At 41.0% G+C, this 27,086-nt stretch overlaps 1 protein-coding gene across 1 annotated transcript; it reads right to left on the reverse strand.

Annotated features, from left to right (window-relative positions):
• Nucleotide 1: 1 nt before the first annotated feature.
• On the reverse strand, nt 2-26,996 carry LOC113032505 (uncharacterized). Its single transcript, XM_026185456.2, has 11 exons — nt 26,809-26,996; nt 26,127-26,289; nt 25,878-25,949; nt 25,704-25,780; nt 24,970-25,070; nt 21,888-22,004; nt 19,676-19,750; nt 6,412-6,550; nt 1,081-1,163; nt 841-937; nt 2-732 (listed from the first exon to the last, which is right to left on the reverse strand). The coding sequence occupies exons 1-11, from the start codon at nt 26,866-26,868 to the stop codon at nt 565-567; spliced, it is 1,152 nt and encodes a 383-aa protein (XP_026041241.1). The 5' UTR covers nt 26,869-26,996; the 3' UTR covers nt 2-564.
• Nucleotides 26,997-27,086: the final 90 nt, after the last annotated feature.

Here is a 27,086-nt window from a genome sequence, read left to right on the forward strand (position 1 = left end):
ATATATATATATATAAAGATTTATTTTTGAAAAACATTTGCAGTTTTAAAAAAAAAGTCCAAAAAACAGGAGGTCAGCTATATGCGAGTAACAAAATGAAGTGATGCAGCAGCGCAAGAGGACTCCATGTATCTTCCCTTGTGGCTATAACATGGCAGAATATTAAGACAGAACCAAGTGAGATTAAAAAAAAAAAAAAGGTATCCGGTTGAGCGGTGACGTGTGTGTGGCCTTTGCATTGATAAGGAATAATGTATTAATTTTTTTGGTACTGGCCAATCAGGTGAAGAGCCTGAAATAACAACTTGAAAGATAAGATGAATCTAAGACAGGAAATACTTCATCACATTGAATACCCTCCAGTTATCTTCAATTAAAAAGCTTCCAATGAAGCAGAGCTCTGCAAAAAAGTGTGTTCTGAAATTGACTGCTTGATGAACCTTAGCAGACGTGTAGACAATCGTTCCAGATTGCTGCAAAGAAATGTTAAAAAAAAAAAAAAAGTAACTTGATTGTCTTATTACTCCATTCATGTCTGGGGTGTAGTTACATTTTGGACACGGGTCACTCGCTCTGCTGCTTGGCTTGTCGTTGGTTGACTAGCTTCCTCAGGTGCTGGCTGATGGCAGATGGCTTCTTGTAGATCATTCGCCGGTCTGCTCCTTTTATGTGAATGTGATTGGCCGACGGGTAGGAATCCTCCAGAAACCTCTTTTGAAGCTTCGCTACCATCTGGTGCATGGGGAATATGATTTACCATGTTATTAGAGCATTGTTCAGTCACTGTACCAGACCTAATGATGCAGCATGAAGTTGTGCAGTTACAGTAAAGGCACTCACTCGGTTTAGGTGTTCTGGCATTTGCATGTCAAAGGAGTCCCCCGTGAGCACGCTCACTGATGTCCTGCTGGAGAGGGGCTTAAACTTTGTTATGTCCCTTTGAAAGAAAAAAAGAAAAAAAAAAACAGAATAATAATTTTGTTTAATATTTTTGAAGTTCACTTTGAATTCCACATGCAAATGTGCAAAACCATCCAGAAAAATCTGGAGGGGGAGAGCGTCTACATATCTTTACCATACCTTACTTGAGCTGCACTTTCATTCAGAAAGTAATGCTCATCGACAGCAGCACTTTGGTGCGCAGGGTTACTTTGTAGGTATTTCTGTAGGAACAGAAAAAAAACCCATGAAAGATCAATACAGGCTAACAAAAACAAAGAATTTCCACAGTTATCAGAAATGTACGGCAGCCCTGAGAGGTCAAATGGACTCCAACTTAAGAAAACACCAACAAATAGAAAAACGCTGCCAAAGCACATAAAACACACACACAAACACAGTGGAAATGGAAAAAAAACAGAGAAGGAATAAAGTGAAGGTTTGCACTGAGGCACACTTAAAAGTTCAGAGAGTTCATCGATGTTGTGAGGGAGAAAAGGGCAATGGGAGTTTTAAAATCACGTTTTCCTAACATATTGTGGATACATCTTCGCTGTTTACTGTTAACTTTTCGGTTCTGCACTTTCGTCACGTTATCATCTCCCCAAAAACTTCAGTTGTGTTTTGTGAGCTTTTGCAGCATTTTTCTCTTTGCTGGTGTTTTCTTAAGTTGGAGCGTTTGACCTCTCAGGGCCACCGTACAAAAGAGAACACAAACAAAAAACACGGTCGCTGATGGTCACTATTTAACAAAAACTAAACTAACCATTCAGGTAGATGCGTGCAAACATCCACCGTATCCTTGTTAACCTCATCAAAACTGCACAGGTGAAACATTCTCTCCCCGTTTGAGACTGAAAGCATTTAGTTACTCCAGCCAAACACAGATCTGAACAGACCGTTGATTTCCTCTCAGGCACGCAATAAAAATGGGCAGCACAAGTATCTGATCAACTCTGACATTGGCCAACTTGTGATGGCAAAGAAACTGGGTGATAACATCTGCAATTGTCGCCATGTTGTTCCAGTTTACCTGCCAAAAGTTGCCCAAAGAAGGACAACCTGTGAAACCGGCAGCATGGTCTCAATCAACCGAGGCTCACTGATGTGCAGCAATGTGTGGCTTGTGTGGTTAAATACCACTGCTGAAAGCTCCTATAGAGGCTGCATCTACACTCAACAAAAATATAAACGCAACACCTTTGTTACTGCTCCCATTCCCCATGGGATGGACGTAGAGACCTAAAATTCATTCCAGATACACAATATAACTATCCCTCCCAAACAGTGGTCACAAATCAGTCCAAATGTGTGGTAGTGGACACATCTACTATATTGAGATAATCCATCCCACCTCACAGGTGTGCCACATCAGGATGCTGATCTGACATCATGAGTAGTGCACAGGTGTACCTCAGACTGCCCACAACAAAAGGCCACCCTGGAATGTGCAGTTTTTTGCGCTATTGGGGGTCTGGGGACCCAGAACCGGTCAGTATCTGGTGTGACCACCATTTGCCTCATGCAGTGCAACACATCGTCGCATGGAGTCTATCAGATTGTCAATTGTGGCCTGTGGAATGTTGGTCCACTCCACTTCAATGGCTGTGCGAGGTTGTTGGATATTCGTGGGAACTGGTACACGCTGTCGTATACGCCGGTCAAGCACATCCCGAACATGCTCAATGGGTGACATGTCCGGTGAGTATGCTGGCCATGCAAGAACTGGGACATTCTCAGCTGCCATCTGCCCTGAACAATGTGAACCATGATTCATCCGTGAAGCGCACACCTCTCCAACGTGCCAGACGCCATCGAATGTGAGCATTTGCCCACACAAGTCTGCTACGGCGACGAGCTGGAGTCAGGTCAAGACCCCGATGAGGACGACGGGCATGCAGTTGAGCGTCCCTGAGACGGTTTCTGACAGTTTGTGCAGAAATTGTTTGGTTGTGCAAACCAATTGTTCCAGCAGCTGTCTGGGTGGCTGGTCTCAGACGATCTTGGAGGTGAACCTGCTGGATGTGGAGGTCCTGGGCTGGTGTGGTTACACGAGGTCTGCGGTTGTGAGGCCGGTTGGATGTGCTGCCATATTCTCTGAAACGCCTGTGGAGACGGCTTATGGTTGAGAAATGAACATTCAATGCACGGGCGACAGATCTGGTTGACATTCCTGCTGTCAGCATGCCAATTGCACGCTCCCTCATTGCTTGTGGCATCTGTGGCATTTTGCTGTGAGACAAAACTGCACATTCCAGGGTGGCCTTTTGTTGTGGGCAGTCTGAGGTACACCTGTGCACTACTCATGATGTCAGATCAGCATCCTGATGTGGCACACCTGTGAGGTGGGATGGATTATCTCAATATAGCAGATGTGCCCACTACCACACATTTGGACTGATTTGTGACCACTGTTTGGGAGGGATGGTTATATTGTGTATCTGGAATGAATTTTAGGTCTCTACGTCCATCCCATGGGGAATGGGAGCAGTAACAAAGGTGTTGCGTTTATATTTTTGTTGAGTGTATGAATCGGACAGACCTTAAATGAAGAAACGTGAGATTAACAGAAGACCTAGTTTGTTGTGATGAATCGCATTAAAAAAAATTATTTATACATAAAAAGTTCTGTGCAAATTATAAGACACTAAAAGTAAATATCCTTTCGAGAACTCATGTCACTAATGTGCGAACTAATGTTTGTAAAAATACTGTACACTTCACTTCATACAAAGTGCACTTTACAGATAAAAACTAAACCAAACTTCCTGCCTGTGTTTTGCCTTTCACATAATTTTTCACATCAGTTGCAGGACTCCCTATTCTTCCTGTGTTCTTTCTGAATCAATGTTTGGAGTCTTTGTGGTGCTAGTTGATGAATATGATGGGATTGATTTAGGGCTGCACGATTAATCGTTAGAAAATCGCGATCTCGATTCATACTTATGTGCGATCTCATTTCCAAATGACAACGATTTAAAAAAAAAAAGAAAAAGAAAAAAAAAGACGACGACGATTGTACCGCACTTTGATCCGGGACGTACTCTGCATGAAAACAAGCGCTCACTCTTCCTGCTCAACAAATGACAAGGGCGGAGCCTTATACCACGTGACACAGAAGCTGTGCGGTGTGATGCTAAAATTAGCAGGGAAAAAACAGCGGAGAGCACGTCAGGGATGACGAGAAAGTGACAGGAGAAAATCCGTCCCGGTCAACCGCCCAAACACCAATAACGGGAACCTTATACAGCAGTACAACATTTTGCGGCAACAACAAAACGTGAGGCATTTGTTGTTTTTATGTTTGTTTATTGTTTTTATGTTCAGTTTCAACTGTTACGAAGTTGATGTGCAGTTAATAAGTGCAATAAGTATTTATACTGGAAAAGAAAATCGTGAGAGAATCGTGATCTCAATTCTAAGCCAAAAAATCGTGATTCTCATTTTATGCAAAATCGTGCAGCCCTAGATTGATTGGAGTTGCATGATGGAAAAAAATTCTGAAGAGTCTTTAGAATAACTTTTGCACAGTAAAAGTAAAAAAATAAATAAATAAATAAATTTGCAGGTACCCATACCCGCTGATGGGTAATTGAGCAATCCCAATTAAAGAATTAACAAGTCAATTTTGGGGGCATGTGAATAACCTTATTCCACAGTCACCTTTTTTACCCGTCTTCACGTGCCTCTAATCCCATATCAACTCATACAAACCTTTTATGTTTGTCTAAAAACCCAAGATCCTTGGACAAACAGCTCCATGCACAATGCAATGTCTTTCAGTGAGAACAAAAACGCCCCCAACTTCTTTCTTTCCGCCACAGAAAAATTATATTAGCAGAATAATTTGTAAAAGATGGGAAAAGTAGTAATAACGTTTTCTATAGTAAGCCGATCTGAATGCAGTGAAGGCAGTGTCCATCTCATTCAGCAGAGCAGCTCAGAGAAGGAACAAACTGATAACACTTCTGAAATCTGTCTCTTGTTCTCAGGCTGAAAAAAGTTCACCGCGCTTCAGAATTCACGGGAATTTGCAAAATTGAGCAGAACTCGCCTTTAACTTCATCTGTCACCTGCACGCAATGAAACCAGACACCCTTTGGTGCTTTCATCACTGCGGCAAACAATTCGGGTCCAGTTCAATTAAGCAGCGGTTACATGTACATGCCCTTGAGAAATGGAATGCATGCTATATTGAGTCCGGTGTGTATGTGTGTGTGAGTCTCTGTGTGTACATTATAACCTTCACTAGCCCGTCTAAAAAACCTTTTTCTGTCCTTGGAGAATTCAAGCACAATGATGTCCTTATCTCCTTGGCAACAACTGTAACACTTGAAAAGCTGAAATAGGTCCCTCATCACTGCTGCCATCAAATCGTGGGTGGCTGGCAGCAGAGAACAAGGCGTCTTAACGAACTGTTCTCATTCATCCCCTAGCATACGTCACTGCATCGCACAGACAACTGCAGGAGACGAGTGAGCAGATGTTAGAAAAATGTCACTCAAAGTTCATTAAAGGGTTTAAAAAAAAAAAAAAGAAGGAAGCAGGAATTAACTTCTCTCTAATAGTCTGTCTCTAATGTCCCTGACATGACTGTCACGGCCTTTGTTTTTCTGCTAATACAGGTATCAGTGTGTAGAGAGCATTTCTCCGTGCTTTTAAAGATACTGGCTTGTTGTTGTTCATCATCGAAATCCATTACTACCCCCGAGCCTCTGATGTTTTTCAATAGGACGTGGAAATGACTACAGGACTTCATGACAGGCAGAAGTGCCACAGCTGTATGTGTGATTCACAGACAAATCTGAGTATGGATGAATGCAAAATAACCCCTCCTCCCTCCTCTATAGGGGAAAAAAACTCATCTGCAATACACAGCAAAAGACGCTTGTAGCTTTTATTAACAGGGTCTTCCTCACTCACCGTATGACCTGTCAAAAGGCCAGGTTTTACAATATAGTAGGCATCACGAGATGCAGGGCATCACGCATGAGCTCCAGGAGACGGGTTCAATTTTGGTTTATTTAAAATGTCTCGTGTCATATCATGCCAAATTCACAGTCTCTGACATTATGAAGACAAACGCTCCTGCTATCATCACCCACTCGCATCTCTGCTGAGGAGGAGACGCGATTGTTCTCGCATTAGCGCCATCCTGTGGCTGCACGGGAAAAGGTGAGAGGGAAAAGATTTGAATGCCTGAAAGATATCAATTTTTACTGCTGATTTTAATTCAGTTAAAAGAACACGTGCTATAGATGAAAAAGGAGGAGGGGGAAAACTGTATTCAGCCTACAAAGATGGCATGTTATGATAGTACTTCTGTACCCTGACCATTAGTTACATACTCCCAAATCCCTTTAAAGTCACACCGGACTCGCTGTGTCACATTCACACAAGATTTCAGTGTTTTAATGTTGAGGACGTGCTTCACTGTAGACGCATGTACACTGTATAGTGTGTCAGCCTGACCTGTCGCTGAATGACCTCTTCTGAGACATTCTCGCCTTTCACAGTCGGTTCAATGGCCCCCAGTATGATCAGCATGCGGCTCAGCCCCGTGGCCGCTGAAAACTGCTTGGCTTGGAATGAAGGCACCACCTTACCATACCTGAAAAAAATGACAAGACCTTGAGCAGGAGAACAGCTACGTCTTTTTAAAGTCCTGTGGTAACAGCGTGACAGTAACCGTTAAAATAGTGTCATGTTTCTGTCCTCCTCATGAACCCAGATTTAATATCCAATTGGGAATATTTAGCTCGCGTATTTGCTAAATGCTACATGACATTAGTTAGCTAGCTTGTTGTAGTAATGTCAGTTCATCGCAGATTATCACATAAAGCAACCGCTTTCTCATGTTAGAAACAATGTTAAAGAGATATGTACAATTTGAAATTCTGTGTTGTGTTCTGTTTAAGTTGGCTTTTTTCTTTGTTCTGTGTTTTTTCTTCTGGGAAAAGGACAAAAGAGCAAAACGAAAAATGATTCAAAAGTTCTTACAGTTGCAGTTAAGGCACTCTGTCAATAAAACAAGCTATAAGCTACATGCTCTGAACTATAACACAGGTAAGATAAGAAAACTGAATCATGTTTGTGAATAAATGTAATTAACAATTTACAACAGTCACACTTTAAATGAGCGGTCATCCTCAGAGACCTAATCTTCACAGCTGTAAATGAGTGAGATGGTCTTAAACCATGAAGCAGCACGCTAAGGCTGGTGCCATGATTGAGAAAGGCCACACGTAACAACTCCAGCGATGTCACACATACTATTTGCTTTTCCTCAAGTCTTTTTCAACCATGAATCTTAAAATTTGTCTTTGAAAACATTTGCCTGGGGAATGAGAAATACCGTTTTTTTTTTCTTTTTTAGCAGGTGAGAGAAGTAGAGCTGCAGGATTTTGTAACTCAGGAGCCCCAATCGGTTTCGGCTCACTGGTGCTCTGAATTGACTGGTTTCAGCCTGCAGAGCCCAATCAATAGTGCCACTCGCCACTGCTGCCGCTATTGCCGTGCCCCGCACCCTGCCCCTACATAGAGCACGCACACTGCAGATCTGTACCCCTGCACGGAGAGACACTCCTACCTGTTTCAGTCTGATCTGGATCCGATTTCAGCACTGTTATAGCCCTATCTGTTCCAACATCTGAAACAACTGTGAACAGGTTCTATACATTTTCAGCCCCTGTGTTACACCCAGCTAAGGAACGGTTAAACACTTAAGTATTGATCATTTTACAAATGGAATAATTGGTTTGGGGATTTAAAAAAATAACAGAAATTGTTAATTTTTCAACTGCAAAATATTAAATTATTAAAACAAAGAATAAAAAAAACAAACAAAAGGGCAAATCCAGGTATTCAAGAATGTATGACTATCATATATTTCATGTGTTTTCTGGTCCTCAAAATAGGCTGGAGCAAAGTAGACCAATCACTGAAAAAAGGCATTCTTAGATTGGCAGAAAATGCACAAATCTCATTCATTAGGTCAAATGCATGTGAATTTAGCTCCCTATGGCTACAAAAGAACTACAATTTGAATTTCATCTGAAATTCTAATTTGGCCAGCACTTAATGTGTGGTTATATGCTTCCCAGCCACTGCAGGGTGACCAATTGGATTCTTTGAGTCCTTTGGCTATTGCAATTTTGGCTTGTAAACCAGGATCAGATATGAAAACAACAACAACAACAAGTCACTACAATACAGCAACAACTTGTAAATCACAAGATAGCAGGGCCGTAAAGTATAACCCTGCTTTACCTGTATAAAATTAACATCATCTTGTATTTAGTAAGAGTTTAAACTAGCAAGAGAGACCATAATCTGATCAGGAAAATGTCTATTGAGTATTATTGTACAAATATTTAAGGAGAAGGGTCGTTTTCTTTTATGCTGCAGTACACTGAAGGCTGAAGCAAGAAAATTACTGTCATCACATCCAATGAATTTGCTGTCTTGCTGCATCTGAAACACTTGCTTCGAAGTTGAGGGTCTGTGACCGCTCACGGTCCGATTCTGCACTTAGAAAGACTTTGGAGCATCAAGGTGATGAAGTCATCATTTCAGTGTGCATGTAAAGCAAGAAGGTTCTAATCCACCAGCTGGGTGGAGCCATTCCGTGTGTCCTTGTGTTTGCATGGGTTCTCTCCACGTGCTCTAGCTTCCTCCCACAGTCCAAAGACAATCAGTTAGTGGCTTAATTGGTGGCCGCAGGTGTGAATGTGAGTGTGAATGGTTGACCGTCTCTCTGTGTTAGCCCTGTGACAGACGGGTTACCTGCCCAGGGTGTACATTGCCTCTTGGCCTGTGACAGCTGGAAGTCGAACCCCTGACCTAAAGTTCCAAACATCGTGTAGTGTTACCCCCCTACATACACACACACTCTTACACAACCTAACAAAGCCACTAGAATGGCTTTAGACTCTTGACATTTTTGACCTCAGATAAATCAAAAATGTCATCAGCTCTTTTCCACAAACTTACCAATACTTGAATTATAATAGCACAAGGCAGCATTGCTTCAAAGAAACTGCACTTCACAACATGTAGGTTTCCCTTCCATTATCCTGCTCACATCATATCACCAACACAAACATGCACCTTTCATGTGTAAACGAACCCATCTGACCTGTTGTTGATATGCGGTACCCAAAGAACTGTAGCTTGGCATATCGAGCTCTGCTCCAGCAAAGCACATCACCGCTGATTGGTCAGACAAAGCTGATAAATAACAGCAGAGAAAGCACGATCAGCTGCCACCAGCAGCTGTGTAAAGATAACACATCTGCCATATTCATGGTGGAAGAAACGCGCCCTTCAGGTCAATAATGGATACAGACAGAGGGAGAAAAGAAACTACTGCTCTAATTCTCAGTCTTCAGTAGACAGAGAAAACTTTTCAAATCAGACCTCCGGAGAGTGACATTTTGACATTTTCATCTCCCTTTCCACAGTTTTCCCCTGAAGTCATTCTGGCACCACAATTTAGAACTGACTCTTCGACCTGGCTCTTAAGGGACTTCTCATTCTCTGCACATTTTCCACCTGTCACCCTTTTCTTGCCCCTTGGTTCCAAAAATAAAGGAGGGGGGGGGGTGGAAAAAAAATCTCCCTATCAGCCTTCCAATTCGAATCTGGTCAAATCATTGCTGGGTCTGGCATTGAACATTATTTCAAGGATTCTCCAGCCACCTGTCCTATTCCCTCCTCTTTTTTCCATTTTTAATTCTGCCCCCGAGTGAGGATTATGCGAAGCAAGGCATGCGTGTCAAAGGGAAATTTAGTGGGTAAAGACAGCCAAGATTGGCGGGATGAATTAAACAGATAACGGGAGGAGACGAAGTGGGGGAACCATGTAGAGCAAAACGCCTCACCGATGTTGGTCATTTCAGAGGGGCTCTTTTTTTTTTTTTCTCCCTTCTCCCCACAGGAGCGAGGAGGCAATATCTAAATTAATAAAGTGATGAAATGAGTTTGTGCCGTGGACTTTCTGCTGTTTGACTTTCCCATCTGGATTAGTGCAGGCTGAATGGACGCTCTGTTACTTTTGTTACAACTGCGCAATTCACTGTCGGAATTTGGCCCAATAGTGATAAGGCTCCCCTCCTCCTCCTCATTACCATCTCATTTCATATGCAGGGCCTCTGTTACCTGAGAGCCTGCTCACACACAAAACACGAACTATTACACGAGCTTCTGCCAACTATTACAATGAGCACAGAACATTTAAACACGGACTATTACAGAGGGCTCACCTAACTATTACGCCGAAGGAAGATTTCTTAAGAAAAAAAAAATGGTAGAGACCATTAGAAAAAGGCAGGCGTATAAACGTGGACGTGATGGGGCCTTTATCTCTGACTCTTTCAGTGTAGATTAATCAGCCCAGCCTGAATAAACTGTCCTTTTGTATATATTTTGTATGCATCCAAAAAATTTGCTAAAACATGGAAATAATATAGAAAATCTAACATTTGATGAAAAACGAGCCAGTACAGGAAGTGCTACTCCTTCAAGGACAGAAAAAAAGTAAGACCTCAGCCCAGTGACATTTTGCCACTTCTTACGTTGTATTTGCGACACATTAAAAAACGAGTGAGGTAACCTTTACATTTTAACCCGACCTTTATAAAACAGGCATGCTCCTTGTGTTGTGCAGCACTACTCACATTCAAACTGTTTCCAACATACTTCAGTACATAGAAATGAATCACACCTGGACATTTCTACCTTTAACATTCAACATTCGGGTTTTATGTTTGATTCTTATAATGTTTTATCATCTTTTACAGCAAACCTGGACAGTATTTACACTGCCTCACTAGTTCAACCTTTTTCCATAATAGATTGAAATAATTTTTCACTGGAAAATTCTACACACAATGCCCCATAAAGAGAAAAAAGTTTGCTGGAAATGTATTAACGATTTAAAATAGAAATATGACATGCACATAAATATTCACACACCATGCCATGACAAAATTCTCTGGTCTCATCAAACACAGATTGAACACTTTGACCTGAATGATGAGCGTCGTGTCTTGTGGAAACAAGGCGCTGCTTATCATCTGGCCAACATCATCCTTACAGTAAAGTGTGATGGTGGCAGCATCATGGAGCTAGTCAGGGTTGAGGGAAAGATGATGTACAAAGACGACCTTGATGATAACTCTGGATCTCAGACTGGGGCAAAGGTTCTAACAGGACACCAACCCTAAACATGCAGCCAACATAACAAAGAAGTGACCTCTCTGTGAATGTCCTTAAGTGGCCCAGCCAGAGCCCAGACTTAAACCTGATTGAAAAACTCTGGAGAGATCTCAAAATAGTTGTGCACTGACACTCCCCCATCCAGGCTGATGAGAGAGTCTGCAAAGAAGAATAAGAGAAACTGCCAAAAAATAAATAAAAATAGGTGAGCAGAGCTCGTAGCATCATATTTAGAAAGACCTGAGGCTGTAATTGCTGCAACAAAGTACTGAACAAAGGTTATTGATACTGATGTACTGTTTTATATTTTGAAAACATTTGCAAGAACTTCAACCAAACCTTTCCAGTTTGTGTTACGAGGTCTCGTGTGCAGAATTTTAAAGTGAAAAGAAAATTAGATCTATGTTGGAATAAGGCTGTAACATGACTAAATGTTAAACAAGTGAAGTGCTATGAATACTCTCTGGACATACTACACGTTAAAAGAGAGTACACTAGCTTTAGGAAGGTAGGAAATACAACATAAGGATCGGCAGACGTTCACTGACAAAGTAAAAGAATTCCAGCTAGATTTTCTGTTGCTAACCAATTTCATATTAAAGTCTCTTAGCTCCACTTAAATGTGTGTTTTTCCAGAGACATTAGAGCGGGAGAGACAGCACTCAGCAAACACTAATGTATGGGAGAGCTCTTTGAGCCCAAAGAGACAATTAACAACAGCGCAGGGAAAAATCTGAGCATGCAGGCAAACAGCAGAGATTCACGACACTTTCAACGATGTGCTGGCAGATATTTTTACTCATTATTGTTTTAAAGGTGTAGGTCAGAGCACTTACAGTTATTCTCATCTTACTGCATCCATAATGGAAAACTGAGTATGAGATGCTGATTCTGTCCATACTCTGTTTTCAGAACAACTTGTAGAGTTTTTTTTTAATATTTTTTATATCTTGATTTTTTTCCCCCCAAATCAGATTTGGCTAGTGATTCTATACATGCAGCTTTGTTGTTATTGTTGTTTATTTCCAGTGCCATTAAGCTCTAAAATTCAAAACGTTCATTTAAATACTGGATTCAATAACTATACAAATAAGTGCCCAGGGGCATTACCAAGATGGTTGCCAGGTTCTGTGACATCCTACTTTTCATTTTGAACGTTTCACCTTTTCTAATGAATAACATATAACAATAATAAAAACACTGTCTTCAATCAGTCCTCAATATCCATGATTTCCTTCCAGCTCTGGAAGCCAGTTCATCTCACTTGATTACCAACCCATCATTTGTACGAGACGCACTTTGAAACCTCGCAAGCAAAACATTTTCTTAAGTGTTAAGAATCCTTCCAAACAGGAAATAAGAGCATAATAACTTGGAATAATTGTCTAAATTAAAAGGAAAAGTTAAACACAGACATGTAATACTGAGCACAACCACAAGGTGCCAGTGTTGCACCACGGTCAGTTCCCTGCCTCCTCCTCCCTGCATCAATACTATAGGTTACACTGGGGTAAATACACAGGGGCCGGGACAGCCCTGTTTCATTAGCGCAGCATAACAGCAATAGTTACGCTTACAGTGGTTCTAATTACAATTAACTGGCATTCCTGACTCATCGGGGATTCAGTGAACAGCTGAGTCAGGGAAAGACAGCAGGAAGCTCTTGCCACAGTGGGAGCCATTTCAGAACCACAGTGTGATTCATAATGAATGACACACTTATGAAGCAATGGATGAGAACCCATGCTGTATATGTGAAGAAACTGTGTTGTGTAACTTGACTAGCCTTATTATCATGTCACAAAACATACCCCAAGACATATTTCCTCATATTAAATATAGTCTCTACTCCCTTCCCTTGCTCCCACCATACAGCAGCCCGGGGCTGGGTGGTTGCTGCCAATCTCAGCAGAGGATCCCCGAGGAGGTTTTAGAGCAGGGCTGTTCTCCAGTGAGTTATTGAACGCAAACTGACGCTGAAAGCGAATGGGCTCTGAGGGGGCAAGTGGGCATGTCGTCACTGCTGCTGCTGTTTACCAACGAAGGATAAAGGAGACAGGGAGCAAGAGAGCTCAGAGATTACATAACGCCACTTAAAGTATTAAATTACTGCTGTAGCAATCTGAGTATAATTGGAAGGTTTAAATATCACAATAAGGGAAGGGACCATACAGAAGTAGGGGGGAGGAGAGAAAATTCTGTTACGCCTGTAAATTTATCCACTAACGAAGTACAGGGTGGACGGGATGGAAACACTTGGACTGAACCTGTCTGGCTTATAAATCACGCCAGCAGCAGCTGTGAGCGGCCGAAGGGTCGTCAATCAAAACGACAGTCTTACGCTGCCCGTCATGCAGAGCAGGCTCCAGGTGAGCTGCGAAACGTGTCTAACTGCTGCACAACGCGGCACGCTGTGCGGCCAGCAGCGTGTGATGTGCAAATATAGAGTACGTGCATGCATAAATGTTTGTGTTATCATGACTCGGAGTCTGTCTGTGTCCGTGCTTTGTGGAGCAGCGGGATGATGAATGGTGCACAAAGTGTCATTTTCACTTTGGAACTCTTAACTCACTCAGGGTTAGATCCAGGCCCACTGCCACAGCTGTCAGGCCCACAGTGAGACACTCTACAGAACAACCTCCTTCATCTTCCTCTTTACATGCATCATGTATTCTAATTTACAGCAACAGAATGCACTGAAAATATGCTGGATTTATACAGCACGCGCACATAAACTTGTTGGGACGGTCTCAGATGGAATTCTTCTGTTCTAAACATGATAATAGATTCAAACACCAAAAACTAAAAACACACCTAATAATTAGAAACACTTAAAAGACCTGAGATTGAGAGGAAAGGGATAAAGAGATCTTCAAGCAGTGCTCCTCTGAGGACTGAGTTACACTAAACACAGTAATAGTACATTAAAACGGAGCGTCTGTCAGTCAATCAGCATTCATTAGAAGGACCATCCCATTAGACAAGACCACTCCCCTCCGTTTCTGCTCTCTGAGCAAATATATTCCCAATGGCTTAAATTAGTTTTATATCACACGTGTGCACGCCTGGCTGCAGAAGACAGGAGTGTGTAAAACCACAGCAAAACTCTTGCTTTAAATGCAGCATTGTTAGTGTAATTGTTTTGGTACTTAACACCAACCAATCTGTCTCATTCCAGCTGGAATCTCTGATCATTAAATGGCCATCTAGAGAGTCAGGGCAGTCTGACTGTCAGCACAGTTTTCATCCATCATTACAGAGCGAGAGAAAGAGAGGAAATGAGAAAAAACAGACAACATGGACGAACGAGAGGACTGTAACCGAGGCAGAGTTTGTACATTCGGTCTTTCTCAAAGAAATGCTTGCTCAGCAAGAAAATGTATGAGGAGTTAAAAAGAGAAGAATCACCATTTAGATTCTTTACAGATACAATACTTGATTCATAAAACAAAAGAACCAATTTCCTAGTCGAGTGTTTGGATTAAGCTGAAAAAAAAACAAAGCAAAAGGAATGACATGATTGATGGAATAACCTGAGATTGCTCAGAGTGAACTACTAATCACCAGGCTAAAAACGGACGCCAATCAAGTTCAAACTGAACAAAGTCATAGACTGGGGAAAGTTAAGAGACGTAGATAAGAGCTCGAAGCATCTTAGTGAATTCCTGTAGATCAAGGATCAGGAAGTCATCATGAAAAAAAATGGGAACACACTACTGTTTATGAATGACTGAGAAAGAAAAGATTTGAACTTTTACCTGCCTTGTTGTGTTTTGTTGGATGTGTCTTGTGGTGTGTGTGAGCACATGAAGGACAAATTCTTATAAACCGTGTTGCTGAAACGGCTACAGGAAGTTTGAACTTGAACTCGACGCTAGAGCAAAGGGCAGTTATGCTGTAAGCGGCTACGCTTGGCTCTTTGTAAGAGAAACTTTGGTGGCTCATCTTAATGTAATAATATTAAAATCAGGATGCCAGTGGAATTAAACTATAAGCTATTAGACATCTTTAAAAGAAAAGTTTAAAAATTGCTCATCTGAATATTTGTAGCCTTCAAAATAAGCTGCAAGAATTAAGTGCTGTGCGATCTGAAAATGCTTAACGTATTATTTACCTATAAATACACCAGTAGTTGATATCGAGGTAAGATTACAGGGATTTGGTATATACAGAGAGGATTGGAATAAATATAGAGAAGGTATATTGAAAAAATACTGACTCATTTGGAATTAGATGGCAGTAACACATCTGAAAAAATTAGGACGGCAGCAACAAATGGCTGGAAAAGTAAGTTGTACTAAAAGAAAACATCTCGCAACTAATTACTTTAATTGGCAACATGTCAGTCACACGACTGGGTAGCAAAAGAACATCTTAGAGAGGTCAGTTTCATTAACTGCAAAAAAGCATATCTCTAAAATTGTGGAACAATTTCAGAACGGTTTTCTTTGAATATCGCTTCATTGACAGGATATAATATCATCAAAAGATTCAGAAAATCTGGAGAAATCTCAAGGCTGAAAAATGAATACTGAGTGCCCATGATCTTAATGCCCTGACACAGCACTGGATTAAAAATGGGCATGATTATGTCATGGAGATCACTACATGGGATCACATCACTGTCAGTAAACGTTCAGTATTCAGACCAATCAGTCATGTAATGCTGCTGTTATGGATTAAATAAAAAATAAAAGATTATCTGATTTTTTTTCAGTCTATGAAAAAAAGCCTTTATATTCAAAGTCCAGATAAAGCAAGACCAAAGCCTCAGAAATGCATTTCACACTCCAATCTATTAACATGCTCACACAAACAGATACTGAGAGATTGGTTTAAATTAAAGAAATAAGGCTCCTTTTTCAAGTGGAAAGACGAAAATGATTCTCTGCTCACACTGGTGAAACAAAAACGGACGGTGCCGAGTGACCCCGACCCGTGGCCGGCTTTTGTGCCGAATGCAATTTGTCCAGACGTACGCCGAGGCTTCTCCTAATCTCAATGATAGACCCTCTGCTTGATTTTTCATCAGGCGGTATTATCTATGCTCGCAAGCAAAGCGACACATGCTGCGATGTCTGCAGCCCAAAATCCCAAGTAAGAAAGCTGACCCTTTACAACAAGTGTGCAAAAGCAAACGCCTACACGCGCACGAACACACACACATGGCATTCTCAGGAGATGGGGCCGATTCATTTTGTAGGATGTAACAGAACTAATTTTGGGAGAGAGCCTCTGTTAATGAGCTGGTCTTTGATGTGTAAATCCTCCAGTCCCAGAGCAAAGCTGATACGGTCTCCCCACAATCCTGCTCAGGTGCAGTCCTGCTCCCTCCTGCATTACTTATCATGTCCACCAAATAATATAAGACGTCATACAGCTAATAAATCTACATCGAAGACAGAGAAGACATGCAAGTTTGTGAAACAAACAAGGTAAAACAAGGAAAATGATGAAGTAACGCAAGAATGTCAGTGGTGTGGTGACGCTGGCGTGAGCGGACTGGTGCTGAACATGCTTTGGGTCTTCGTGCAGTTTCCCTCATTCCTACATAGTCATCCATGGAAATCAAAGCGCAGATGATGGAGCTGTTTTTTTAAACTGACTAAATGTAAGTCTTTGGAGAAGCAATATATAAATGAAATCAGCCATAGAGTAATTGGATCGTTGCTGCCGTGTCATGTACCCAGTGAAATGAATGCCTATTAATCAGAGGATAATTGAACAGATACCCCTGATAAATGGTGCTGCTCCACTTTGAGTCCCGTACAAATTAGGCCATTTTCAGGGATCCATTTCTTATCTGCCTTCACTCATCCTTATACAGGCTGTGGCCTAATACTGGCAGACAGAGCTGTGGTTGCAACATTTCTTAGGAACAACTAAATAACCTTCCTTTCACCACTGATTTTACCATCCTGTTATTTACATTCTTATGCCATACGCAGTCCTTTACGTCTGCATCTGTTCTAACTGATTTGCCTCTCCTTGCATCCTTTATTAATTATATCTGTACAAAGATATACGAGCAGAATTTTTGCACAGGAAACGAAGATGTGATAAACATGTTTATTTGCCAATTTAAAACCTTTAATGGTAACTTGTGGTTCTCCAAAGCTCAGTCTCAGGCTAGTTTATTTTATGCTAAACCAATGCAGTCCCTCAAAATGATTATTTTTGTACGATACAAATTAATTTTATTGGGGCATAAATCTAGAATTACTTTTGGATAACTGTGAATAATTACAAGCGAGTTTGATTTCTAATAAGGCCAGAATTTAATTAAGATTTAACTAATCAACTCTGGTGAAAAAAATAAATAAATAAAAAAAATGTTATTTTTATAAAGCTCATTTCTATTCAGTTATGTTAATGAAAGCGTGTCTAAAGTATAAAATTATGGTGGAAACAATTTATACCAAAGCAACTCTACCACAGTACTCGTAAAAAATCATGGACTTCTTTAATCAAGCTTCAGTGTACACCAATCATCCACATCTGATCACCTCACACAGCTCAACGCTCTGCTGGGAACTTTTTACACTCATAATTCAATTTTGGCAACTGTCAAATCTTTTCATCGCTCCATCAGACTTTTTCTTACTGACTTTCAGTCCAGTTTAGTAATGAGGCCTTTTTTCCTTGTTTCACTTCCTTAAGAATGCAACCTAGGTCTCGAATGAAGTCGAGAGGAGACCGGGCCTTTGCAACCGTGGCACCCAGACTCTGGAATAACCTCCCTGTACATATTCGTACTGCCGAGTCTATCCAGTCTTTTAAATCACGTCTTAAAACTTATCTTTTTACTTTGGCCTTTGATTCCAACTAGTTGGCTGTTTTAGCTTATTGTGTTGTTACCTATTGTTTGTTGTCCTGTTTTATTGTTTGTTTTAATTGTCTCGTGTTTTTACTGACTGTGAAGCACTATGGTCAACACTGTTGTTTTAATATGTGCTATATAAATAAATTTTGATTTGATGATTTGATTTGAAGAATAGCTTCCTGACAGCCACTGAGACCATTTCTGATGAAGCTTCAGTAAACAATAGAAAGATCAACTGAACATCCAGATGAATATCTCAAGGGCTGTGTCATGTCTTTGCTGGATTTTCTTCTATTTCTTAAGTACACAACATTTAGGTTCTGCAGATGGCCCGACATTTCTTTTGTCCTATACTTGTCCAGTTTCCTCATTATTTTAAGGACACACTGCACACCATGGAAAGATAAGCTGAGTTTTCAGCGAATAGTTCTTTGGGAATCACTGATTGCAAACAGACAGTCTTAATGTTGTTCAAAAATGTTCGAAATGCAAAAAAATGATGCGTTTTACAACAAGCTGGTGTATAGGCTGTTGGGTTCTGTGTTGTCTATTATGTGGACACGCCACGCTGGTTCACTCCTTTAGTTAGAACCATTCAATTATGCTTGAATGACCCATTGGTCCATCTGAAGTAGCTTAACAAACAAAAAAATATTTTTTAAATATATTTAATATTTGACTCTGACTGAAATGGTCGGATTTAAGGGTTGGACTGTGAGTGAGTGAAAAAGCAGCCAACGTCTAAAGAAAATCTCAGAGACCTTCAGAAAGTCTGAAGAACTATTGTTCAAGACCACGTAAAGAAAACAAAATGCACATAAATATAAATACATTTCAAATCATTTACCAATGAAACAATAATGTCTCTCAGGTTTTAAGCATGAAATTCTGTTTTGTACCTGGTGACAACAAATACACTAAAACTGCACTCTAGAGGTTTGTTTATCACGTAGCCATCCCAGTGGCAAAACTGTACATCTGATTAATTCTAATCTCTTCAGCAGAGAAATACCTTTTAATAGCTTCACTCCATGCTCCGTACTTGTAAACAAACACAGTTAGCACTGCATACCTGGTACCAACAGTCCTGCTCTGAACTCTTGCTTATCATTAATAACAACCAACCCCCCACTTAACACCTCGCGTATGATAATTAATGCATAATGAGATATATGCTGTGACACTGACTTGACATATATCGCTCGGAGGATTAAAGCAGAGCTATTCCACTGTCTGTCACTCAGTTCCGACCACCACCACAACCCCGGCTTCCCCCTCATCTGTTCCCTGCTCAGTTTCTGTGGCCTCCAATTAATCATGCTAATGAGCCCCACCCATTAAAAATAATCAACTGTTCTTGCCATAAATGCCAGTAAGGGAAGAGTTTGACTCGCTAGCGCCTCTGCCTCCCTTCCCCTCATGCTAATCCTCTTTTTTCTTGATACAGTTCCCTTTTTTTCACCTCTTCCCTGCCTCTCGCTTTTTTATCTGCCTCCTCTCTGCCCCTCAGAGCTGTTATCATCCTTCTCGCTCCCTTTTCCACGCTCCTCTTTTCTCAATCTTCTTTCCCACTCTACATCCCTTCCCAGTTTTTGCTTCTTCGACATGTTTCCATCTTCTCTCTCTCTCCTTTGCATCTTTACTTTTTTTTCTTCTTCCGACTCAGTCCTCTGAAGCCTTCCACTACAAACTCACCAGTACTCCTTCCACTTGTCCTCTTCAAAAATGTCCTCTGGGATGGGATCAATCAGCACCAGGTCTGACACTTGCCTGAGGACAACAAGAGGACACACACACACAGTCGGATGAAGAACGACTCATTGACTACTCTTGTCCACTTTACCCTCCTGGCCTGGGAAGTAATGAGCGTGAGATGGATGGCGCCATCTCATTTGTCTTCCTGGAGATTTGTCCCCACAGACAGATGACCACACGCATACACCAGATCCCGAGGTAATATTTCCATTTGGAAAGGTGTCATCCACTCACCACTTCTTAATTTTCTCCCTTAACAGCAGCAACATTGTGCCTGATTGAATCCTAAATCTTTCATCCCTGGTACGGGCTGCTTGTCACGTTAATCACCTCGTTGTCTCTGAAAAGGGTGAGTCATGTGAGATGATGGGACCGTATACTGGGATATATTTTAACATGCGAGGTCAAGAACTCCTAAATGTCTATCAACCAATTTTAAAATGAGCTTTCTTTAAATTTTGCTGAGGACATGAAGGACTCTTAAATAGTAACACACATTTTATTTTTGTCTTATCTTTAGCATGACATTCATTACCACCAGCGCTATACTTTAAGTCAGTTACTCACACAGTAGGCTGGTGGTGTAATATGTCTTAATCCACAGTATACAGTCGTCTCTAACATATAGCATGGACAAAGTTGAGGGACTTGCAAGATACAGATTAAAGTTATACATTTTCCAAGTTTTTATTTTGTGTCCCAGGACAAAAAGCTACAGAAGGTGTGATTTAATCAGCCGCTAAAATTCCCCAAAATAAGTCATTTAAATTTGGCCGATATCCCCCTCAAGGACATCTTCTGCCACGCGTCCGGGCACTTTCCAAAGGAGCTGCTCCCTAGAAGCCCCTTTCGAACCATTTTCACTTTGAGGCCTACCCTGCAATTTCACCACGGACCTTAAACGTGGGCTTAAAGCAAACATCCAGCTTCCTTTAGAACTGCAAATTTAATTTAAATTTGTTCGATATCTCCAAATGTCACGCAAAAAGTGATAATGGCTGATGATGAGAGCTGGTTCTCCACAACCCTGAAATTTTCAGGCATGCAGTCTTACTTAAAAGATTTGACTGTATATATTCATCTTTGAAATTGCTGTTAGAAGAGATTTTATCATAAAATGATAGAGGCAATTTTGTGGATCAAACTAACAGCTGATGACAGAAAGCGGAGGCTTTTACAACAACACCAATTTTTACCCTCCTCTCCCCTCGCCCACCTCTGCTATCATCTACATTCATCATGGTCAATCATCTTCACAGATTGGGACCAAAACCATTCCAACCATCAGTAAAGAACCATGGCAGAAAGTGTTTTACATCACATTTAAACTACTGATGCTAATGTTAAGAAAGTTACCTACATGTGTCCATAATCAGGTTTCCTTTAAAGCTTTTTAAGAACACAATTCAATTAAATTCGTGTACCAATATACACAACTGACAACTGAGGGTTTTTACGTTTTTAGTTATCACGCTTCTTCATCTAAAACAGCAGCTGTGGTGAAAGTGGCCTGGAGATGCACAAGAAGATGATTTTGATCCGCAGACTGTTGAAATTTGCTATTAATGCCGCTTTCTTATGTTATGAAGCAAGTTCAACATAGCCAGGATTTCTTCATGTTAGCTGTGCACACTCATATAAAGGAGTGCTGCTGTCACTATAGCCTGTTCAATGCATTCAGGTCTACTCTCTCCCACTTATGGAGGAGATGTGGAAATCACTTCAGTTTGTGGCCAAATCAAAGTGAAATAAAGTCTGAATATTCCTTTCGACAAATAGCTTCCAAACAGACCGATCAATAGTGAAATGTGATTTTGGTTCCCAATTCATTTTGCAAAGTAAACTCTGTAGAAAATTGGTACCAAACACAATCAGGTACTTTCTTCTGCACCAATTGCATGACTGCATGTATAAAATGCATTCCTTCAGCAGAGAATTCATGTTGTACTTACAGATGATTTCATCCAAAAAACAACAAACTAAATCTAAAGTTTTTAAACAGACCATCCCGCTTCTCCATAATGTAATACTGGCATCACTGTGTTTAATCTGACCAAACTGATGTAACTCTGAGAAAACACTTAGTGGTGTGGGTGGAGGATTAGATGCCAATCCTCATCCAAAATCCTCAGTTTTGGTCTGCAGTACTTACACATCATGAATGTGGGTGTAGAATCTGCTGTTGAGTGCGCCAAGCTCAGAGCCCACCAGGATAAAGGGCCCGACTATCCCAGCAGCCCCCAGAAGCCGGTGCAGATCATCCACCATCCTGGAAGACAGCGACACTCGTGAGCTTCTGCACACAACCAGGATGCACTGCAAACTGGGCCACCATATCTGTTTAGCTAGGTGGCACTGCAGTAATGTCATTAATTTCTAATCTGCTTCCATTATTATTATATTAAGAGGCAAAAATAATCTAAATAAAGAATGTAAACAGTTTTTTAAAAAAATCAAATCAGCAGTATCTTTAGTTTTCTGATGTCTAATTTTCCAGATCTGGCACCAAAATAAACAGCACTGCTGAAAAACCCAAATGACAGCATAACGGAGGGGGACTGCTGGCTCGCTTCCACTGCAAAACACCGCAGGAAAAACAATCACCAGCAAACTTAAATCATCAGGGGGAGCATCATCATTACATGAGGCGCAGCGAGAGCCATCTGCTCGTCCCGGGTTTGTTGTGCTAATAAATCAAACCCAAGGTGTCACCCTGAAACGAAGAGATTTCACAAGACTCACAGGGTTAAGGTTAGGGAGTCATCACACCTCTTCAGATATTGAATCCCGGGAAATTGATTGCTTGCACCTCAAACAGGCAGCCGACCACTTCCCCCGGGCTGGACGCCAAACTAAACTAGACTGCTGACCGTCGGCAAATCACGGCTGCTCATTCCTTAGGCAGATTTAAGGCTCGACAAACGCATTACGATGTCAGAGAGAGGATGATTAGAGCCCAATCCTGTGGCTGCGTGACGCAGGGGAGGCCTGGAGTGTGTTCAGCAGGATGTGCACACATCAGTCTCCGGCTAGAACATTAATGAGAAGTCCCAAACAGCTACTTTATCAAAGTAATACTGATTCCCTGTGAATATTTACTCTGCTATGGCAAACGCACCGAGTGAAATCTGCGATGTTATTGTACTGGGGTCTTTGCTTTGTGTCACATCAAGGAAGCAAAATGTTTTTTTTTGGAAACAAAGAGTTAAATGTTCTGGAGAGTGGTTGCATAAATTGTTGTCTAAAAAGGTAAAACCATACCAAACAAACAAAATGCTTTATAAGGATTGTTCTCCTTCACTGCAAGAGACAAAAGAAGGCCCGTTTTTGCTCAGTGGTTAAAATTAATGCCTGACATTGCCTGTTGCCAAGAAACCTTTAAAGGGTTTTCTCTCAGTTTTTTAATAGATAGAAAAGTAGAATATTCCCCATTTTCTGTCTTTCTGTTTTCTTTGATTTACTCAGTAGATAATCATGTGAAAAAGAAAGTATACACAGGACAACTGTGCAGTCCAATGAAAAAGTAAACCCCATGATTCAACATCTTGTAGATCACAGTTCCAAAGAAGTCGGATGAATCGTGATTATTACAGACGAAGAAGATTATTAAAATTTAAGTTCAATTTGAGATTCATAATAGGGAAGAAAGGTGATTTTCAGCATGGCATGGTTGTTGATGATGACAGGTTTTTTTCGTCATAAAATGTTGACTGAGGGAGGAAGCTGCAGTGCCCACACAGACATGAGAAGAGAACATGACAACGCCACACAGAAAAGCCCCGGGGAAGATTTAAAACCAGGACTGAGGCGACAGTGCTAACCGGTCCGCTGGGTCAACAAAGTCAGCAGTGCTTGCTTATTCAAACCTAAAAAATAGACATAAATAAAAACATACCAAAGTGAAAGCAACCGCTCTCCTTTCATCTCAGACAGTGTTGTGTCATAACGCTCCTTGCCACAGTCTGCTATTGTTGCTGGAAGCGCGCTTGCCTCGCTTGTCTCTCTCCCATAGCTCCCAGTAGCTAGAGCTTGTCAAGCTGAGTGGCCAGCAGCTTCTTCTGTTTGTTTACTCATTGTGGGTAACACTCTTGTATAATGGGAAACTGATGGGAGGTTAGCGTGCTAGAAAAGCTGCCGCTGTCTCTGCTTTCACTCTGACTGAGATCAGTCACGAGCCTCATCATATCATCAAAACAGGTACGTTTTCTTCTACTGAGCACCTCGTCCAACGCGTGTGATGTAGAGCAGAGTAGTGCGAAAAGGTTTTAAATAACTCCTTTAGCATTTTAGCAAGAAGAGAAGATATCAACCGTGGGTTTATAATAAAACGGGCATTCAAAATCCCATATCACTTTCCGTCGTGCGCCGCTGAGAAACAATGACCTGACAGTGACACCGATACAAACATTACACGAGGTCGCCATAGAAACTGAAAAGGTGCCATTAAACCAGGTATGTTCCACACAGATGCTGGCCTCCTGCAATCAGTATTACAGAAAATTCATCTTTTAAAGTTATACAAATTGAGTTTACAAATACAACAACAGCCTATATATGAGACAGGAGGCCCCGCAAGTGGAAAAACAGCAGACTCATTCATTTAGAAAGAAAATTACAAGAATTTAAAAAGACAAATCCTAACTGTGACGCAGTTTTAAAGTGTAAAATTATTGCACAGCAGCAGGCATTAACACACATTTTAAATGTCACAAATATAGACTGCATATACAAGAATCTTGCAGCTACGATGAGGTCACCCACTGATTTGTAGACTATTGTTTTAAAGGCTTAAATATGGCATTTTGGCTGTTTTATCTTTTTTATTTATTTATTTATTATTAAACAGATTGCTGGCCCTAACTGAAAAACAGGGGGAAAACAAGCCACTAGGTAAGCAATAAAGCAAGCCAAGCTTTATCATGTATTTTACTCTAAATGGGATAATAATCAACAATCAACATCCTGCTATATTAAATATGACTTGAGACTAGAGGTTGTGACCTCAAACTGATCAGGAAAATGTTTCGTGATGTAATAATTCAAGTGAGAGGTGGAGCACGTTCTCATAAACTTCTATATTACCTGATGTGTTTCACAACCAGAGTTGTCTCTCCCATCACCTACTACAAATAGTGCAGGTTTAGTGCATTTCTGTATTGCGTATGTCTGTCTTCTACATGCCGTCTATAGTTACAACCGCTCAGAGTGACGGTCTCATAAAACAGCACGCTCACCGTCCAGTCGTTGACATGTCCCAAACCTTCTCTGTTCCCGTGGTTTCATTCTGCATCAGCCGCTTGCTGAAGCCCAGGCCCATTCTGTCGTATGTACACACCTGAGCAGCGTGACAAACAAGGACAGCGAGAAGATTTTTTTTTCAGTCACACCAAGCTCACCTTACAGAACAGTCCAGACCTGCCTTATTGCGTTCAAGCGCTTTAAAAATGCATGATGGCTGAGTAGCCCTAAAAAGATCCAGATACAAGCGTAAACATTGCTCTGTATGTTTGTTTTTCTTGTTGTTGCTTATGCAGTCTTTTTTCACTTTATGTGTCAGGCCCTTCCGCAACATGGCTATGACTTCATCTGGGTCACATTTCAGACAAACAACATGGGGCAGGCTGTCAGTCTGGACTTTCTGCCGGCAGAAAGACCAGGCTGACAGAGGATGGCAGAGATACTGCAAGGGCTGTCCCAGCACGACCCAAACAACAAAAACACAGCCACATTTGTAGTCGCAGATTCTGGGGGAAGTTCACCATGGTGGTCAGAGGGAAAGCCAGTGTGACTGCTGACTGACTGACTCTCAATGTACAGCATATGGCAAAAATGACTAATCTAGATCTATTTAATTCAGATATTTAGAGATATTAAATTCAGTCATATTAATAAAATGCTATAACATTTCACAGTATCATTCAGAACGACACCCATTTAATTCTGTAATGTGAGTGAGTCAAACCCCCACCTTTGTCAGTGATGCAACATTCTCTTGAACGTGAAACCAAACATCTGAGGACATTCCAGTTGGTGCATCCAGTATAACTACAGGAAAACAGACTGATCAGGCAGAGCTTAGCTAAAAAACAGAGCCATGTGCCAGAAAAAACTAATTGAAAACAAAATACAGGCAGCTTATTACCAACTGGTTTTCCTCGTCCTTTACACAAAAGATGCATCTTTTGACCCAAACCAACATCAACAATCTGGCCATCTGGATGAAAGACATGGGGAAAAAACTGAATCAAAGATTAGGCTTCGCTGAGTGCTTCTCATTCAGCTTTGAGAACTTCATAACTGTTTAAATTACGCAATTAATAAGTAATGACATTACATTTTGCAGAAAAACATAAAATTGATGTTGGCAACAACGACTTTAAGATGAGTGAACCTTTAGGCAAGAGCATCTGTGCTTCTCTCTGAAGGGAGGCGTAGTTGAGGAACGGAGGGACGAGGATGATCACAAGCAAACACTTCCCAATGTTGACGAGCACGGAGCTGTAAGACACACTGCCTTTGACTTCAGCTTGGCTGGGCCGTCTTTGATCCGGAACCTCATTTATGCAAAAAAGAAAATGTAACGTTGACTGCACACTCACTTCTACATCTCGATTTATAATTAAACACTGAAATGTTTCAAAAGTGTGGAGGTTGGATTTTATTAACCTCAGTCGTAGAGTCAGGCCCAAAAGTGTTACTGCTTAGATCGTTTATTCATTCTTTTTTATTTTCCTTTTCTCTTTTTTTGAGGATCGCTTGCCAATGATTCGTTTGAAAGTAAAATATTCATTAGATAACCCGTAAGTAAGCCGTAAACAAACAAACAAAGCTGTAAATAGTGCAGTTTTGTTTAAGGGGTTTGGCTCCTCTTCTCTTTGGACAAAATAATGGAAAGCTGACAGAAACTGGTTCATGCTCCAAACCACTGTAAGAGCAAATAAATATAAATATCACCAGCAGACATCTACCTAACCGAAAACAAAGTGACACGTTAGCTTGTAGACTCAGTCAGCTAATACTCGCCAGCAGAACTGTCACCTGTAGCCACAAACAGCTTGCTATCGTTACGTTACCTTATTATTAGCAACGGCAGGTTCATTGCCTGATGACGGAGCTTCAGCTCTCCTACGCATTCTGAATGAATGAACTTATTACCAAATGTTGTAATATTCACACTACATGCACAAATGTATTGAATGAATGAAATCAATACAGCAATAGCCTGACTTCCTGGACGGCTTACAGCAGCCGACGAGGGACAAACCGCGCAATGCTCTAAAACGGTAACATTCGTCTCTCTGCTCTCTTTGATGTGCACTGCGATTTGTCAATGTTTGCCTTGCAGTTATTT

This window comes from Astatotilapia calliptera, chromosome 11, assembly GCF_964374335.1.
Source record: "Astatotilapia calliptera chromosome 11, fAstCal68.1, whole genome shotgun sequence".
Taxonomy (NCBI): domain Eukaryota; kingdom Metazoa; phylum Chordata; class Actinopteri; order Cichliformes; family Cichlidae; genus Astatotilapia; species Astatotilapia calliptera.

Excerpts from the sequence above, each read along its gene's own strand:
- LOC113032505 (XM_026185456.2), bottom strand. The coding sequence starts at position 26,868 with ATGCGTAGGAGAGCTGAAGCTCCGTCATCAGGCAATGAACCTGCCGTT. Across the intron at positions 1,164-6,411 it reads AAGAGGTCATTCAGCGACAG|AAATACCTACAAAGTAACCC; the intron begins GTCAGGCTGACA and ends CTGTTCCTACAG. Across the intron at positions 733-840 it reads TGCCAGAACACCTAAACCGA|ATGGTAGCGAAGCTTCAAAA; the intron begins GTGAGTGCCTTT and ends CCCATGCACCAG.